Here is a 20,062-nt window from a genome sequence, read left to right as displayed (position 1 = left end):
ACAGGTACGTGTCAGTTCAGTCATACAAAATGGCACTAATCGGCCACGGGCAAGTCAAATTCAAAAACATGTTCATATGTGTATATCATGGTTATTTTACAATTTGTAAAAATCTTTATATATCATAGTTTGTAAATAATCTTTCAGAACAGGGGGACATTTCTTTTTTTTATATATGACAATAAGATCCTGCTTCCAGTGTAATTTGAAACCATTTAACATACGGTAACGACCATGGGTTTATAAACGCGGATATCGCCTCTGCCACGCGAGCATGCTTTTATGGCACAGTCGATGGCGAGCTGGACTTCGGGTAAGAAGGTTGAGGGTTCGAGACCTCCTCCCTGCCTGTTTCATTACAATACTTTTATTAACATTGCTATTATGATTAGGCTGATGCTGCATAGTTTTAGTTCCCTATAACTCCTTTATAGCATACCTGTTAAACAAAGCAACACACTAGAACGAGTGAAATTATTTCAAGACTCAGTGAGACATTATTATGATTATTAGCTCCACTAAGGCCAGAGGGATATCCTACGAAGCACACTAGATCTACTCGGGTTTTTCTAAAGCTAACCACTTCACATTGATTCCAGCTCTCGGGCTTCATCCGTACTACAGCGGTGGATAACGCTCGTCCGCCTGCCGCTAGTGGAAAGCCGAACCAAAAGGCGCCCGCAACCTCCACTCTGTAGATCTCCGTTGCGTCTTGTGTAGTGTATATCCACTAGGTGGCTCGTCAAAATCAAAGGCATTTCTTCGATATAAAACTTTTTGACGAAAATGAAAACGTGTTTGTCACTTTCACGAGGTTGGAGTAATAACATGTTCAACTACTCAAGACGTTAATTTCTCGAAATCAAATAAGTAAGGAAGAACTTTTCACTTCGCTCATTGACCAAACCCCGGCCTGGTCTGTTTGGCAAGCGTTCCCGGAAGTGTCGGGATGTTGCGCCTCTGGATTTAGAAGATCTGTGGCTGAACTCTTCATTGCCACAATTCTGAAACCAAAGAGTGTGGATATACTGACAAGATACTTGTCTCTCCACCCTAACAATGGGTGTCATCATCCACAAAGGTGTACGACAGGCTGTCAAACTCCCGCCTATTTCTCTCATTAGATTGGTGGATACATCTCATTATTTTAATACATTTTTGAATATTCGATGAGAGTTGTTGACGCCTGTATTCAATGGAGAGAGACGCTATGCTACTAGCCTTAAGTCATGAATATCTCGAGACAACTTTGACAGTGTTTTTTCACAAAGTTGCCGGGATGGCAGGTGTCCTCCTTATATCAGTACACTAATAACAACACGAAACATTACGAAACTTCAATAAAATAAACCCCACGTAGCAAATAAGCCATTACATTTTTTGTTGACCAAATTCGACACATTGATTGACTCAATACAAAAACTCGTCGCTTGATGAGCGAAAGAAACTAAACAACGCCACCTGCTGGAGAAGACAGATTTTTGGCCAAATTGGGCCTCTCGCTTCGCCTCTTCCTGTCTGCTGAAACGTCAAATTTAAAGAAAGTGATCTTGCAAATTCAGCAAGCTATGGTGTGAAATAAGCTTTTAGTGCAGTCTTTATTTTATTACTTACCGTTAATGCTGTCTTTGGTGTGCTTATCAATGCACAAGCGATTCCCTAACCGTTTAGCTAGCTAGCAAGTTAAGCAGTTGGCTAGCTGGCATACGGGGTAACGTTAGTTACAGCGTGGCGAGGGTGAATTACATGATTTCTTAAACATCTTGCTAGTTGTAGCCAAAGGACTTTCTACAATTTCAAAATTAGCGAAGCTAGCAGCACAGTCACATTGGCTAGCTAGCAAGACGTTAATATTCTGGAGGCAGTGGAAACGCAATTCGAGCTAGCCCACCAAGACCAGCCCAACCCGGGTTGACTTCAAAGTGCCAGGCTGTAGATACGGCTGTTTTATTTTATTTTATTCGAACAGAGGTACGCTACAACAGGTCTTGCTCTTGGTTTACGCCATTTATGTTGAGAAAAGACCATACCACACACGCCTTAGACAGGATATAGAATTCCCAGATTTTGCCCAACCCGGAAACGAGAGAAAGTCCTACTAAGGCAGGAGGCAGGACAGATGAGTTATAAGTTCAGAACGAGAAAGTGAAGGCTGTATAGAAATAATGACTTTATTTTTATTTTTTATAATTAAATTAAACAATAAAGATTTATATCAGCCTAATCGAGGTGTAAATTACATCATGCACGCCAGTGTTTGAACTTGCAATACGGTTGCATGGGATTTCTATAAATGCAAATCTGCACATCCAACGGCAATATCCGCTATAGGTATAACATGGGGAGCCGCTTGTTGATTTGACAGCTGCAACGCAGTTACACCTCTGACAAGCGTTACACATAAACAAAAGCGAGGTTACCGCTGATCCAATTCAATCCTGGCTTGAATGGCGACGAGGTGAATAATGGTCATGTGATTGCATTAAATCACCAGACTATTCGGATGTGTCCGTTTAGTAAATGTTTTATTTCTAAGAGATGTTATGAATAATAGAGAACAATTCACATTCAATAATGAGCTGTCACTGTGGTAACCACTATGCTGGATCTCTTTTTAGGGTTCAGTGCTCTAAAATGAGTCTCTCAGGGGAACTTGACACAGAAGCTAAGAGGTAAGATTAACATTTTACTTCTGAGCTCAGAGTAAATGAGACTGCATGTTTGATACTGTATGATACACACATCCCTGGGCTTTCTGAACAATCACAATTAAACAACTTATTATTATTATTTTTATTATTATTGTACCACTGGTCAAGGGTAAGAAGTCAAGACTCCTGCAGTGTTTTACATACTGCTGCTACTACAGCCACTACTAACATCCCTAAACTTTGAACTATCACAATCAATCAAACTTTCAACTAAACGTTACTGCATGTGTGTGTGTCAAATCAAAGGTTATTTGTCAAATGCACAGAATACAGCTGGGTGTAAACGGTACAATGAAATGTTTACTTGCCAGCTTCCTCTCAACAGTGATCAAAAATAATATTAATATTAGAACAATAAGGCAGTAAGGAGGTAAAAAACACTGTGGCAATAAATAGACAGTCAAACACTGTGGCAATAAATAGACAGTCAAACACTGTGTCAATAAATAGACAGTCAAACACTGTGGCAATAAATAGACAGTCAAACACTGTGTCAATAAATAGACAGTCAAACACTGTGTCAATAAATAGACAGTCAAACACTGTGTCAATAAATAGACAGTCAAACACTGTGTCAATAAATAGACAGTCAAACACTGTGGCAATAAATAGACAGTCAAACACTGTGGCAATAAATAGACAGTCAAACACTGTGGCAATAAATAGACAGTCAAACACTGTGGCAATAAATAGACAGTCAAACACTGTGGCAATAAATAGACAGTCAAACACTGTGTCAATAAATAGACAGTCAAACACTGTGTCAATAAATAGACAGTCAAACACTGTGGCAATAAATAGACAGTCAAACACTGTGTCAATAAATAGACAGTCAAACACTGTGGCAATAAATAGACAGTCAAACACTGTGGCAATAAATAGACAGTCAAACACTGTGTCAATAAATAGACAGTCAAACACTGTGTCAATAAATAGACAGTCAAACGCTGTGTCAATAAATAGACAGTCAAACGCTGTGTCAATAAATAGACAGTCAAACGCTGTGTCAATAAATAGACAGTCAAACACTGTGTCAATAAATAGACAGTCAAACACTGTGTCAATAAATAGACAGTCAAACACTGTGTCAATAAATAGACAGTCAAACACTGTGTCAATAAATAGACAGTCAAACACTGTGTCAATAAATAGACAGTCAAACACTGTGTCAATAAATAGACAGTCAAACGCTGTGTCAATAAATAGACAGTCAAATAGTAATAAAGCACAAAAGATACATAGAAAAGTGTGTGTTTGTGGAATTCTATAATTTTCTCTGTTTCTGCACCAGGATCAGTATTAAGATCTACAAGTCTCTCTCTCTCTCTCTCTCTCTCTCTCTGTCTCTCTCTCTCTGTCTCTCTCTCTCTGTCTCTCTCTCTCTCTGTCTCTCTCTCTCTCTGTCTCTGTCTCTGTCTCTGTCTCTGTCTCTGTCTCTGTCTCTGTGTAGTGGATGGTCTACTCTGCCAGAGGATCGGTCCAAGTGTGCTGTGTGTGAACAGGTGCTGAGGGATCCAGTCTCTATCACCTGTGGACACAGGTTCTGCAGACAGTGCATCACCAGATACTGGGAGCAGCCTGCCCTTTCAGGGCAGTATGACTGTCCTCAGTGTAGGAAGCGGTCCAGAACACGTCCAGTTCTACTGCCACTGATTGAACCCACTGATGACGCAAGGGGCTCTGAAAACAGTGAGACCATTCTCATTAAGCTCATGTTTCATTGGCCCAAACCATATACACTGACTGTACAAAATATTTGGACTCTACAAGGTGTCGAAAGCGTTCCTCAGGGACGCTGGCCCATATTCACTCCAATGCTTCCCCAACAGTTGTGTCAAGTTGGCTGAATGTCCTTTGGGTGGTGGACCATTTTTTATACACATGGGAAACTGTCGAGCGTGAGAAAAACCCAGCAGCGTTGCAGTTCTTGACACAAACCGGTGCGCCTGGCACCTACTACCATACCCCGTTCAAATGCACTTAAATATTTTGTCTTACCCATTCACCCTCTGAATGGCACACATACACAATCCCTGTCTCAAGGCTTAAAAATCATTCATTAACCCGTCTCCTCCCCTTCAGCGACACTGATTTGAAGTGGATTTAACAAGTGACATCAATAAGGGATCATAGCTTTCACCCGGATTCACCTGGTCAGTCTATGTCATGGAAAGAGCAGGTGTTCTTAATGTTTTGTCCTCTCAGTGTAATGTATTTTAAAAGCAATGTCAGAGCTTCTAATATTCCAGCATGTGGTAAGGCCAAGATACACATCAATACAAGTGAATGTGTTTGCTTGATACACATGACATTTCTCAGCAAATTCTATTCTTCTCTTTTCAGTGGATGTCAGCCTGCAGAGAGCCATAGTAAACCACAAAGCCAGTCTGAAAAGGAGGTATGAATGCGTGATAGAAGGCATGTTAAAAGCAGGGGGTCAAACCCCACTCAACGGGATTTCCACAGAGCTCTACATCACAGAGGGAGAGAGAGAAGGGGTTAACAATGAACATGAGGTGTGGCAGGCAGACCCAGCATCCAGGACGCCAACCTCCCGTGACGCAGCAATCCACTGCAATGACATCTTTAAACCCTTACCAGGCCAAGAGAGAAGCATCAGAACTGTGCTGACGAAGGGCATCGCTGGCATCGGAAAAACCGTGTCTGTGCAGAAGTTCATCCTAGACTGGGCTGAAGGGAAGGCGAACCAAGATGTGGATATCATATTTGTGCTTCCTTTCCGGGAGCTGAACTTGATCAAAGATCGCCAGTACACTCTTCTCAGACTTCTCGGTGACTTCCACCCAGAACTAGACATAGGCAATGCAAAGAAACTCACTGCCTGTAAAGCTATGTTCATCTTGGACGGTTTGGATGAAAGCAGAATTCCATTGGATTTTCAGCGCAACGAAATGGTGTCTGATGTCACACAGACGTCGTCTGTAGATGTTCTGCTGACAAACCTCATCCAGGGGAATCTGCTTCCCTCTGCTCTCCTCTGGGTAACCTCCAGACCAGCAGCAACCAATCAGATCCCCCCTGAGTGTGTTGACCAGGTGACAGAGGCGCGAGGGTTCAACGACCCACAGAGGGAGGAGTACTTCAGGAAGAGATTCAGTGACGATGAGGACCTGGCCAACAGAATAATCTCCCACATAAAGACGTCAAGGAGCCTCCACGTCATGTGTCACATGCCAGTCTTCTGTTGGATTTCTGCAATAGTCCTTGAACACATGTTGAGTACAGACAAGAGAAGGGAGATGCCCAAGACTCTGACTGAGACGTTCACACACTTCGTGCTCATTCACACCAGCCTGAAGAACCAGAAGTATCATGGAAGAGATGAGATGGATCAACAGGAGCTCATGGAGTCAGATAAGGAAGTTCTTCTGAAGCTGGGGAAGCTGGCGTTTGAACATCTGGAAAAGGGCAATCTCCTTTTCTATGAAGAAGACCTGAATGAGTGTGGCATTGATGTCAAAGAAGCCTCCGTGTACTCAGGAGTGTGCACACAAGTCTTTAAAGAAGAGTCTGTGTTATTTCAGAGAGTGGTGTACTGCTTTGTTCATCTGAGCGTTCAGGAGTTTCTCTCTGCTGTCTACGTGTACCACTGTTACTCAACCGAGAACATGGATGCACTGAAGCCCTTCCTCCTGGCGGCTAGGGACCCGTCTGAAGAGCTAACCTTGCGTGAGCTGCTGAAGAGTACAGTGAATAAAGCCTTGGAGAGCAAGAACGGACACCTGGACCTTATTGTCCGCTTCCTTCATGGCATGTCACTGGAGTCCAATCAGAAACTCCTACGAGGTCTGGTGACACCGACCGAAAGCAGTCCAGAGAGCGTCCAGAAAATAACCCGATCCCTGAAGGGGATGCAGAGTAACAGCATATCCCCTGAGAGGTGCGTCAATCTCTTCCACTGTCTGATAGAGATGAAAACCCATTCAGTACAGCAGGAAATCCAAAAATACTTGAGGTCAGAGAAAAGATCCAAAAACCTCGCGCTCACATACTGTTCAGCGCTGGCCTACATGCTACAGATATCAGAGGAGGTTCTGGAGGTGTTTGACCTGAAGCAATACAAGACATCACAGGAGGGTCGTAGGAGACTGCTTCCAGCTGTGAGAGTCTGCAGAAAGGCTCTGTAAGTATCCATGGTAATATCAATCACACCAAACTGTACTGTAGGTATAGCAGTCAGCAGTCAGCACTGGCTAACTAGATTTTCTATTCAAATCAAAAACAGTCAGCAGTCAAGCTCTGGCTGACTAGATGTTCTATTCAAATAAAAAAACGAACACATTTGAATACAAATTGATCAGAAAGTATTGAGCCGTGTATACAGGGTGTACGCATGTAAATATGACGGGTAATAGTTTACTTGTAAACTGTAGATAATCAAATATAGCTGGGTGATGTCCAGAAAGGAATAGGACCCACGTCTGATACAGGACAAATATAGCTGGAAAATGCAACCGTATTTTCAGATACAAATGTATTACTGCTAAACTGTTATTCTTTTCAAGAATTCAGATAAACTAATCTCAAGGTATCTCGTAAACAATTGCATACAAGCATTCAGAAATCAACCCATGGCCACAGGAAAAGAACCCCCCGTTATGATGAGTTTCTCGGGTATCAAAGAATCAAGGATGCAAGGATATACTGAGACACTTTGTAGAAAGTTAATGCAAAATGTTTAATGATCGGTACCGGGTTCATTACAACAATGACCAGAGCTTTGCCCTTGGTGTTACGAACTAACTTGAACAAAGAAGACACTCTACTTTATATACCTCCTATTACCCTCTTCCTGGCATACATCTGGTAAGTCTCCGTGGGCGCTCCCTGTCTTTGGTGTTCATCACTCTTTACCCCAAGTCACTATCCTGCCCATCACTCATGCTATCCTAAACGTCACTCATGCTATCCTGCCCATCACTCATGCTATCCTAAACATCACTAATCTACCTTGACATAATGGGAATGTAGACTTCCTGTCTCCTAACCACTTATCTTAGTAACTCTAACCTGTTCCCCACGATACTATGACATGACATCATTACACCCCCCCCTCCCCCCAAATGAAATGCCTATCTAAGTGGTAGCACTTCACGCACAATGTTATTTTGAAGAGCACGGATGTGATAGGCCGAGAGATGATCACCTGATGACTTCAGAACCAGTTCCCACCTCCTAGCAACAGCAATGGCAAACGATGTGCAGGTGTCCACCATTCACCTAGTAACAGAGTTCCATATGACTAAGCATTAAAACTCCAAACAGGGTCACAAAACATCCCACTTGAATGATTCTGTAAGTAATACAGCACATTCCTGACAGAGGACGCACCTGATACAGCAGCAACCATAGTTTAATTAAGAACTGGTGCCAACTCTGGTTGAAAACTGAGAAACCTTAAAGGGGCAGCGCACAATTTTACTATAGCGCTATACTGGTGTTATCAACTTCACTATGGTATCCAAAAGTAACACAGGGTTACACTAGCAGGGAAAGCTAAACTTACAGTAACATTAATACAACCTATCTCATGTATTTACTCTGTATTTGCAGACTTGCTGGCTGTCAACTCATCGATGCATCTTGTGAGCTGTTGGTCTCTGCTCTCAGCTCAAACCCCTCACATCTGAGAGAGCTGGACGTGAGCAACAATGACCTGACGGATTCAGGAGTGAAGCGGCTCTCTGCTGGACTGGGGAATCCCCACTGTAAACTGGAGACTCTGAAGTCAGTACCCCACAGCTTGTTCAATAAGTGATCCATAGTTTGAGAATACTGTTGATAAGATTTAGAATGATATCAAAATAAATTTTCCATCTTTATCAGGGATGAGGATATGGATGTCACATGATAGAATGGGGGAGGGATTAGGTCTCTAATGGCTGTACTGTACATGATTGGACGTTTTTGTTCAAATTAAAGGTAGAGGACAAAAAACAGCCTATTTTGATTGATTTCATATGGAATGACCCTGCAGGCTATTTTAATTGATTTCATATGGAATGACCTTGCAGGCTATTTTAATTGATTTCATATGGAATGACCCTGCAGGCTATTTTGATTGATTTCATATGGAATGACCCTGCAGGCTATTTTAATTGATTTCATATGGAATGACCTTGCAGGCTATTTTAATTGATTTCATATGGAATGACCCTGCAGGCTATTTTGATTGATTTCATATGGAATGACCCTGCAGGCTATTTTAATTGATTTCATATGGAATGACCTTGCAGGCTATTTTAATTGATTTCATATGGAATGACCCTGCAGGCTATTTTGATTGATTTCATATAGAATGACCCTGCAGGCTATTTTGATTGATTTCATATGGAATGACCCTGCAGGCTATTTTTGATTGATTTCATATGGAATGACCCTGCAGGCTATTTTTGATTGATTTCATATAGAATGACCCTGCAGGCTATTTTTGATTGATTTCATATGGAATGACCCTGCAGGCTATTTTTGATTGATTTCATATGGAATGACACTGCAGGCTATCATGCTGTGGAGTCACAGAAGAAGGCTGTACTGCCCTGGTCTCAGCTCTGAGGTCAAACCCCTACCACCTGAGAGCGCTGGACCTGAGTGACAATCACCTAGGAGACTCAATAGCGCAACATGTCTCTCTTGGATTAGAAGGTTCAATCGGGAGACTGGAGATCCTAAGGTCAGCAATATGGCTCGATTGTTTTTGTTTTGAGTAATCCAACAGGTTTGATCTTCAGAGTTTGTCATTTACCATCAACTGCTGTGAAACTCGGGTGGAAACACAAATGGGGAAACCTCATGTTATTGACTCTGTATTCGCAGTGTCTCTGGCTGTAAACTCACAGAAGCGTCTTGTGAAGTGTTGTCCTCAGCTCTCAGTTCCTCCTCACACCTGAGAGAGCTGGATCTGAGTAACAATGACCTGCTGGATTCAGGAGTGAAGCTGCTCTCTGCTGGACTGGGGAATTCACAATGTAAACTGGAGATTCTGAGGTCAGTTTTTCCTCTATTTGGTGATAACAGTTCACCAGATCTGTTTGTTAACAAACTCAGCATTATACTCAATAAGATATGCATCTGACACCTCACTGTCTTGTCTTTTTGACTGACACTTATGGAGCTGTTGCTTTTTAAACTTTACATTTTTTGACAAATATTGTAATTGTTATGCAGTCTAGTTTGTCTATACGTGAGTCCAATAACTATGAATAGTTGAACTTTATAAAGGCATGTTGATTTGTTAACTTGTCTTCACATTACAAGCAACATACGAGGCAGCAGCTAATTGGGGATCGTCAGAAATACTCAACCCCAAGTTCCCACAGGGCCTCATTAGCATATTGCAGGGAAGCCCCCCCAAACCTTTTCTCCACACGAACCCCAAATGGACACTAGAAAATGGCAGTGTACCCCACTTGAAAAAAATTATATTCCCTAGGTGACACTGCATTCATATTCATTCAAGTTGATGTCCCTCAAGCGATCCCAACATATACAGATGTAATGTCTTAATTTGACCAGTTTCTCACAGCAGGAAATTAGTCCTGCAGCAACAGGAAATGTGAATGATTATGTGGATTATAATTAATGGACGTTTTTGTAGGGCTTGATACTTTTTTTTTTTCTTTCGTTAGGGCAAATCAAGTCTGACATTTTAAAGTGGAAGTTACAAACTTTTAAAAGCCTTTTTAAACCTTGAATAAACTACAAGTTTCCATATTCTGCCATGCAGCAACGTTCTCTGCGACAACAGAGTGATCAGAACATCTGTAATAATGACATGAAAGCGCATTCTAACCGTGTAAAAGGCTTGTTTGCAGGTTGAATTATTTTATTTTGAGTAATCCAACAGGTTTGGTCTTCAGAGTTTGTCATTTACCATCAACTGCTGTGAAACTCGGGTGGAAACACAAATGGGGAAACCTCATGTTATTGACTCTGTATTCGCAGTGTCTCCGGCTGTAAACTCACAGAAGCGTCGTGTGAAGTGTTGTCCTCAGCTCTCAGTTCCTCCTCACACCTGAGAGAGCTGGATCTGAGTAACAATGACCTGCTGGATTCAGGAGTGAAGCTGCTCTCTGCTGGACTGGGGAATTCACAATGTAAACTGGAGATTCTGAGGTCAGTTTTCCTCTATTTGGTGATAACAGTTCACCAGATCTGTTTGTTAACAAACTCGGCATTATATTCAATAAGATATGCATCTGACACCTCACTGTCTTGTCTTTCTTGACTGACACTTATGGAGCTGTTGCTTTTTAAACTTTACATTTTTGATCAAATATTGTAATTGTTACGCAATCTAGTTTGTCTATACGTGAGTCCAATAACTATGAATAGTTAAACTTTTATAAAGGCATGTTGATTGTTAACTTGACATGTCTTCACATTACAAGCAACATACGAGGCAGCAGCTAATTGGGGATCATCAGAAATACTCAACCCCAAGTTCCCACAGGGCCTCATTAGCATATTGCAGGGAAGCACAAACCTTTTCTGCACACGAACCCCAAATGGACACTAGAAAATGGCAGTGTACCCCACTTGAAAAAATTTATATTCCCTAGGTGACACTGCATTCATATTCATTCAAGTTGATGTCCCTCAAGCAATCCCAACATATACAGATGTAATGTCTTAATTTGACCAGTTTCTCACAGCAGGAAATTAGTCCTGCAGCAACAGGAAATGTGAATGATTATGTGGATTATAATTAATGGACGTTTTTTGTAGGGCTTGATACTTTTTTTTTTTTTTTTCATTAGGGCAAATCAAGTCTGACATTTTTAAAAGTGGAAGTTACAAACTTTTAAAAGCCTTTTTAAACCTTGAATACACTACAAGTTTCCATTTTCTGCCATGTAGGAACGATCTCTGCGACAACAGAGTGATCAGAACATCTGTTATAATGACATGAAAGTGCATTCTAACCGTGTAAAAGGCTTGTTTGCAGGTTGAATTATTTTCTTTTGAGAAATCCAACAGGTTTGATCTTCAGAGTTTGTCATTTACCATCAACTGCTGTGAAACTCGGGTGGAAACACAAATGGGGAACCCTCATGTTATTGACTCTGTATTCGCAGTGTCTCCGGCTGTAAACTCACAGAAGCGTCTTGTGAAGTGTTGGCCTCAGCTCTCAGTTCCTCCTCACACCTGAGAGAGCTGGATCTGAGTAACAATGACCTGCTGGATTCAGGAGTGAAGCTGCTCTCTGCTGGACTGGGGAATTCACAATGTAAACTGGAGATTCTGAGGTCAGTTTTCCTCTATTTGGTGATAACAGTTCACCAGATCTGTTTGTTAACAAACTCGGCATTATATTCAATAAGATATACATCTGACACCTCATGGTCTCTCTTAACTGACAGTTATGGAGCTGTTGCTTTTTAAATTTTAAAAGATTATAATTATTTTACAAGCAATGCTGTGATAATTTCATATAAAATATTGTAATTGTTGTGCATTCTAGGTTGTCTATACGTGAGTCCAATAACTATGAATGGTGTAGCTTTATGAAGACATGTTGATTTGTTAAACTGCCGTGTCTTCACAGTACACGCAACTAAGGAGAGAGACGCTTTCCTTGTGATCCCAACACATAATGATGACATGAAAGCTCTGTGATTGGCAGAGAGGTTTTGAACTCTCTTTTGTTATTGGTCTATTAACCAATTTACCGCATGGTGATGTCACCATGGAAAGCCAAAGCTCCCGCCCCCATGCAACCTGCTGATTTAGAAGGTCCAGATTGTATTTTCAACCAGCAACTATCAAGAAATAACACGGATCACAGTTTTACTGTCTTAGTTTCATCAGCTGTTGTACAATATGATATCAAACATCTCTGTTGTACAATATGATATTAAACATCTCTGTTGTACAATATGATATATCAAACATCTCTGTTGTACAATATGATATCAAACATCTCTGTTGTACAATATGATATATAAAACATCTCTGTTGTACAATATGATATATCAAACATCTCTGTTGTACAATATGATATATAAAACATCTCTGTTGTACAATATGATATATAAAACATCTCTGTTGTACAATATGAAATCAAACACAGGAAAAACGGAATTGTGACTGCACTGGGTCTTTAAGTTTAGGTCCCGACTCATACATGAGGGCATACCCATCTGAAGAGAAGGAACATCCATTTTTAAAGATTACACATTTTATCAGGGGACCCCCATCCCCCGACCTAAAGTTTGGGAAACACTGGCATATGGCCAATCAGATGCTGTATTGAAGTTTGGGAACCACTGGCATATGGCCAATCAGATGCTGTATTGAAGTTTGGGAACCACTGGCATATGGCCAATCAGATGCTGTATTGAAGTTTGGGAACCACTGGCATATGGCCAATCAGATGCTGTATTGAAGTTTGGGAACCACTGGCATATGGCCAATCAGATGCTGTATTGAAGTTTGGGAACCACTGGCATATGGCCAATCAGATGCTGTATTGAAGTTTGGGAACCACTGGCATATGGCCAATCAGATGCTGTATTGAAGTTTGGGAACCACTGGCATATGGCCAATCAGATGCTGTATTGAAGTTTGGGAACCACTGGCATATGGCCAATCAGATGCTGTATTGAAGTTTGGGAACCACTGGCATATGGCCAATCAGATGCTGTATTTGCGGATATTATGCAAATAACACCACAGTAATGATATTATGAAAACATGTATAAATAGATACAGCTGCCACTCTATTTTCACCACCATTTTAGAATAGCAGTGTGATTTTTGGAATCATGTTCAACTCTCTGCAGGTTGGCGTTCTGTGAAATCACAGAGGAAGGCTGTGCTTCTCTGGCCTCAGCTCTGAAGTCAAACCCTTCACACCTGAGAGAGCTGGACCTGAGCTACAATCACCCAGGAGACTCGGGACTCAGACTGCTCTCCGCTGGACTGGAGGATCCACACTTCAGACTGGAGAAACTCAAGTATGTAGAGGGTTTTATGTCAATCGATGTTGAGCGACGTACTGTAAGATATATATGTTTCTGACCTATCAGGTTAGTTGTGATAATTACATGTACTTTAAGCCATGCATACTTAACCACCACCTGGACGGTGTGATGTGGTGACCTTGTCTGTACATTGACTGTCTGTTCTTCTTACCCCTGCAGTGTGGAACATGGTGGAGAGTACACAATAAAACATGGGCTTGGAAAATGTGAGTGTTGACTGCTGTGAAGAATAATCCTGTTAGTCTTATTTCAAGTTGACTCAGAAGAAATATCATTTTTCAGAGCCTGAGTGTCTGGTTATACTTATAGGACCCTCGCTCTGTTGGGATTATTTATTGGTGTGTGAGTTTATGATCATACAGCAGGGTTCTTCAATTCCGGTCCCTGGAGGGCCCGAAACACCTCTGTTTTTCATCCTCTCCTTCTAATCAGGGGCTAATTCAGACCTGGGACACCAGGTGAGTGCAATTAACTACCAGGTAGAAATAAAAAACAGAAATGTTTCGGCCCTCCAGGACCGGAATTGAAGAACCCTGCCATACAGTATAACATATGATCATTCAACAAATCTTACTTGACCTTTTCCCTTGGCCCTTTAATACAGAGAAACATTAACATTCTGATGTGGTCCTTTAATACAGAGAAACATTAACATTCTGATGTGGCCCTTTAATACCTAGAAACATTAACATTCTGATGTGGCCCTTTAATACCTAGAAACATTAACATTCTGATGTGGTCCTTTAATACAGAGAAACATTAACATTCTGATGTGGTCCTTTAATACAGAGAAACATTAACATTCTGATGTGGTCCTTTAATATCTAGAAACATTAACATTCTGATGTGGTCCTTTAATACAGAGAAACATTAACATTCTGATGTGGCCCTTTAATACAGAGAAACATTAACATTGTGATATGATGATGATTTGTAATATATTGTGTCCCGGTCTCCCCCAATCAGATGCCTGTGATCTCACCCTGGACCCAAACACAGCACACAGAAACCTCTCTCTGTCTGAGGAGAACAGAAAGGTGACATGGACGAGCGAGGAGCAGCCCTATCCTGATCACCCGGAGAGATTTCAGGGTTTCGACCAGGTGCTGTGTAGAGAGGGTCTGTCTGGGCTCTGTTACTGGGAGGTAGAGTGGAGTGGGAGAGGGGGTCATATAGGAGTTGCATATAAAGGAATCGGTAGGTCAGGAAGGGGTGATGACAGTGGGTTTGGACCCAATGACAAAGTCTGGTGTCTGGTCTGTGGTGACGGCTTTTACTCTACCTGGCACAATAAAAAACTCATTAGCATACCTGCCCCCTCCTCCTCCCCCTCCAACAGAGTAGGACTGTTTCTGGACTGGCCAGCCGGCACTGTGTCTTTCTACAAAGTCTGTTCTGATACGCTGACTCACCTGTACACGTTCTACACCACATTTACTGAGCCCCTCTACCCAGGGTTTTTTGTTTGGTGTTACTCCTCTGTGTCCCTGTGTCAGCTGGTCCCTGGTCCTGTTCAGGAGTAGGACCTGCCGTATCGCATCGCGTCCTGCCATGTACCACACCTCCTGGGCCTTATTGCTTAATTATAAAACGGGGATCTGGGAAATCTGCAATTTGACTGGTTTAAATGGTGTGTCAAGCCGTTGACAATTCCCCTATACCCACACATCATTTGGAAGTAGTGTCAGTTGTAATGTAGATATTTAGTATTGATTCTAGATGGTATATTGGCCATACAATCCTGTCTTGGCCATATACCACAAACCCTGAGGTGCCTTAATGCTATTATAAACAGGTTACTAATGTAATTAGAGCAGTAAAAATAAATGTTCTGATATAACACGGCTGTCAGCCAATCAGCACTCAGCGCTCCAACCACCCAGTTTATTATCCTCACTATACAATAGTGCTTCTGTGTGAACTCCATGACGCTGAACTCCATGACGCTGAACTCCATGACGCTGAACTCCATGACGCTGAACTCCATGACGCTGAACTCCATTACGCTGAATGGGAATTTGATGTCACAGATTTGACCTATGTGAAATGAAGACAATGGAATAAGCGTTTTAATTGTTATTTGAATAAATACAATAAACAAAGTTTGGCCTAAGTTTATTCACTTCTATTTCTGGAAATAATTTAGACCTAATGTCACACATTGACATTTTGGCACAATGATACACTACCTGGTGAAAAGTATGTAGATACCTGTCGTCCAACATCTCATTCTATAATCATGGGCATTAATATGGAGTTGGTCCCCCCCTTTGCTGCTACAACAGCCTCCACTCTTCTGGGAAGGCTTTCCACTAGATGTTGGAACATTGCTGCAGGGACTTGCTTCCATTCAGCCACAAGAGCATAAGTGAGGTCGGGCACTGATGTTGGGCGATTAGGCCTGGCTCGCAGTCGGTGTTCCAATTCATCCCAAAGGTGTTAGATGGGGTTGAGGTCAGGGCTCTGTGCAGGCCAGTCCAGTTCTTCACACCGACCTCGACAAACCATTTCTGTATGGACCTCGCTTTGTGCACGGGGGCATTGTCATGCTGAAACAGGAAAGGGCCTTCCCCAAACTGTTGCCACAAAGTTGGAAGCACAGAATCGTCTAGAATGTCATTGTATGCTGTAGCGTTAAGATTTCCCTTCACTGGAACTAAGGGGCCTAGCCCGAACCATGAAAACAGCCCCAGACCATTATTCCTCCTCCACCAAACTTTACAGTTGGCACTATGCAAGTTGGGCAGGTAGCGTTTCCTGGCATCCGCCAAACCCAGATTCGTCCGTCGGACTGCCAGATGGTGAAGCGTGATTCATCACTCCAGAGAACACGTTTCCACTGCTCCAGAGTCCAATTGGCATTGGTGATCTTAGGCTTGTGTGTGGCTGCTCGGCCATGGATACCCATTTCATGAAGACTCCCGACGAACAGTTCTTGTTCTGACGTTGCTTCCGGAGGCAGTTTGGAACTCGGTAGTGAGTGTTGCAACCGAGGACAGACGATTTTTACGCGCTACGCGCTTCAGCACTCGCCGTTCCCGATCTGTGAGCTTGTATGGCCTACCACTTCGCCGCTGAGCCGTTGTTGCTCCTAGACGTTTCCACTCCACAATAACAGCACTTACAGTTGACCGGGGCAGCTCTAGCATGGCAAACTGACTTGTTGGAAAGGTGGCATCCTGTGACGGTGCCACATTGGAAGTCACTGAGCTCTTCAGTAAGGCCATTCTACTGCCAACGTTTGTTTTTATGGAGATTGCATGGCTGTGCTCGATTTGTATACACCTGTCAGCAACGGGTGTGGCTGAAATGGCCGAATCCACAAATGTGAAAGTGTCCACATACTTTTGTGTATATGTAGTATAGATCACACATTGTTAATGGAATAACTCTTTACACAAAGGTAAAAAGTTAGATCATTAGCATAAGAGCAAATTACCACATTAATTATTTAACAAGTCAGTTAAGAACAAATTCTTATTTACAATGACGGCCTACCCCTGGCCAAACCCGGACGACGCTGGGCCAATTGTGCGCCGCCCTATGGGACTCCCAATCACGGGCCGGTTGTGATACAGCCTGGAATCGAACCAGGGGGGTCTGTAGTGACGCCTCAAGCACTGAGATGCAGTGCCTTAGACCACCGCGCCACTCGGTCTGTAGTGACGCCTCAAGCACTGAGATGCAGTGCCTTAGACCACCGCGCCACTCGGTCTGTAGTGACGCCTCTAGCACTGAGATGCAGTGCCTTAGACCGCTGCGCCACTCGGTCTGTAGTGACGCCTCTAGCACTGAGATGCAGTGCCTTAGACCGCTGCACTACTCGGTCTGTAGTGACGCCTCTAGCGCTGAGATGCAGTGCCTTAGACCGCTGCACTACTCGGTCTGTAGTGACGCCTCTAGCACTGAGATGCAGTGCCTTAGACCTCTGCGCCTCCCTGTCTAAGTCACCAGGTAGTTGTTGAAAGCCTGCCTATAAAGCAAGCCAGATAACGTGCTGTATTATTGAAACGTCCAAGAGGTTTATTAATGGATTATAATACCTAGAATATACCACCTTAAGAGTTACAATGGTCAGAGATCTTAAAGATTTGATGTCTGTGTCTCTCTCCAGTCTATGTCTGCCTCTAACCACAGGTGTCAGTAATGAAGACTAACCCTCCTGGTTAATGGTTCATCCTCATGGTGTGGAGAAAGCAGACCTGAAACTGAAGGTATTGTCATTGTCCAGACAGTGTCCATTTAGAGACGACTGAGCAAGGTAGCCTGTAAACTCTAAACTGGCGTTCTTGTCCAGACAGGATCCATTTAGAGACGACAGAGCAGGATAGCCTGTAAACTCTAAACTGAAGAGAGGAAAGTCCAGTAAGTATTTCAGAACAATTATCTGACGGACAGAACAAAGAGTAAAGACCGGATTTGTCAACGTCTATTTTTGTTGCCTCATTTCATTTCAATATTGGTAGACTGGACAGAAAGCAACATATATTCTGAATACACAACCCCTTATTATTTATTACTATTATTTCAAAACAGATTGGAGATGATCACAAACCAAAAGCAGGAGAACTTCTGCAGGTCATGTTCATGTCATTGTTCACTGAGCCTGATGTTTGACCTGGTGAGGTAAACGTGTAACATTTGTCTCTGTACAAGGAGTCAACATGGCCTGTTCTGGATCCAGTAGGACTCACTCTGACCTCAGTGTCACCTGTGATGCACTGTCCAGTGGGACCACTCTCCTCCTCTACCACTCCTCTCCTCCTCTCCCTCTCTCCCCCTCTACCACTCTCCCTCTCTCCTCCTCTCCCTCTCCTACTCTCCTCCTCTCCCTCTCTCCTCCTCTCCTCTCCTACTCTCCTCCTCCCCTCCTCTCCCTCTCTCCTCTCCCCTCTCTACCACTCTCCTCTCCCTCTCCTCTCCTCCTCTCCCTCCCCCTCTCCCCCTCTACCACTCTCCTCTCCTCCTCTCTCCCACTCTACCACTCTCCTCTCTCCCTCTCCTCTCTCTCTTCTCTTAGAGGATATACTAAAAGGGGACGCTATGTCTGCTACTCTTTCGTCACTGTATGTCAAAAGCACTGTAATACTATGTTGTTGGTGGGGTTAATTCATTGTGAATATCTACTGATAAATGTTCCTCTTGTAATATAAGTTAAGTTGTAATGTTACAGCATGTATCCAGGACTAGTTATATGCATACTTTTTAACAGTATATTTCAAGCACATGTTCTGTAGGTGACAATTCTATCCCCCACTGATCATACAATCATACTTTTATAAGGTTCAAACTTGTGCCATTGATACTGATCTAGCAGATGAAGATGTACTGTATAGTGTAGCCATGTATTATATCTGATCATAATATGAAATGCTTCTTTAGAACACAGACAATACAGGGAATAGAGTGTTCAAATATAGATCTGAACATTATTTTATTCAGTATTATTCTGATTAAATGTAACAAGACATTTTCACTTCAGAACCACCTGGAAGATTATTGGGTCAGTCAAACCATGGTTACCTGTTCTAGTGGACTGTATACTTTATTCAGTGCTTGAATTGGACTGAGATAGGTGACGGTACTGTTTACATTTAGGTGCAGGAGCTTGTCACTAGAATTTTGTTATCTCAATGGTTGACGTCAAACACTTCTTAAATCTTTGAATAATTCCCAAAAGGTTGTAAATCTCTTAAGTTTGAATAAATTAAACAAAGACTCAATTCTGCAATGGTCAGCCTTTATTAATTGAGAGCGCTCTGCAACAAAATGGTCGTACAATCTTTTTATTCACACACACGTCATACAAAAACCCCACCTCGCTTTAGGCTGGCTGTATTTTTCCACTGTACACATCTTGTAAGCTCACCTGGGTTTAGCTGATGTGATTTTCCTCTGCTCTCCTGACCATCAGGACACACACACATCAGGTCTCACACACACACACACACACATCAGGTCTCACACACACACACATCAGGTGTCACACACACACACACATCAGGTCTCACACACACACACACATCAGGTCTCACACACACACACACAGGTCACACACACACACACACACACACACACACACACACACACACACACACACACACACACACACACACACACACACACACACACACACACACACACACACACACACACACACACACACACACACACACACACACACACACACACACACACACACACACACACACACACACACACACACACACACACACACACACACACACACACACACACACACACACACACACACACGTTCTTATCACAGTCTACTCCTTGCTCGGGCAGGCTGCATTCTTCAGTTATCGCCGTCCTCACAATATC

General features: G+C 42.6%; 1 protein-coding gene across 3 annotated transcripts; it reads left to right on the top strand.

Moving 5' to 3' along the window:
- The first annotated feature begins 1,630 nt into the window (after nucleotides 1-1,630).
- On the top strand, nucleotides 1,631-18,476 carry LOC121555428 (NACHT, LRR and PYD domains-containing protein 12-like). Of its 3 annotated transcripts, XM_045221519.1 has the most exons (13): nucleotides 1,631-2,458; nucleotides 2,619-2,672; nucleotides 4,162-4,400; nucleotides 5,055-6,855; nucleotides 8,286-8,459; nucleotides 9,232-9,405; nucleotides 9,549-9,719; nucleotides 10,677-10,847; nucleotides 11,810-11,980; nucleotides 13,517-13,690; nucleotides 13,877-13,923; nucleotides 14,684-14,820; nucleotides 17,832-18,476. In XM_045221519.1, the coding sequence occupies exons 1-13, from the start codon at nucleotides 2,448-2,450 to the stop codon at nucleotides 17,862-17,864; spliced, it is 3,357 nt and encodes a 1,118-aa protein (XP_045077454.1). In that variant the 5' UTR covers nucleotides 1,631-2,447; the 3' UTR covers nucleotides 17,865-18,476. The 3 variants fall into 3 exon arrangements, with proteins under 3 accessions (XP_045077454.1, XP_045077452.1, XP_045077453.1); XM_045221517.1 differs by lacking the exon at nucleotides 17,832-18,476 and having other exon boundaries at nucleotides 14,684-15,512; XM_045221518.1 differs by lacking the exons at nucleotides 9,549-9,719; nucleotides 17,832-18,476 and having other exon boundaries at nucleotides 14,684-15,512.
- Nucleotides 18,477-20,062: the final 1,586 nt, after the last annotated feature.

This window comes from Coregonus clupeaformis, chromosome 7 (genome assembly GCF_020615455.1).
Source record: "Coregonus clupeaformis isolate EN_2021a chromosome 7, ASM2061545v1, whole genome shotgun sequence".
Classification (NCBI taxonomy): domain Eukaryota; kingdom Metazoa; phylum Chordata; class Actinopteri; order Salmoniformes; family Salmonidae; genus Coregonus; species Coregonus clupeaformis.
The sequence above is the reverse complement of the archived record's forward strand: the minus strand, read 5'-3'. Positions and strand labels throughout refer to the sequence as shown.

Coding starts and splice junctions, on each gene's coding strand:
- LOC121555428 (XM_045221517.1), top strand. Junction 2,673..4,161: donor CTTGACACAGAAGCTAAGAG/GTAAGATTAACA, acceptor GTCTCTGTGTAG/TGGATGGTCTACTCTGCCAG. Junction 13,924..14,683: donor AAAACATGGGCTTGGAAAAT/GTGAGTGTTGAC, acceptor TCCCCCAATCAG/ATGCCTGTGATCTCACCCTG.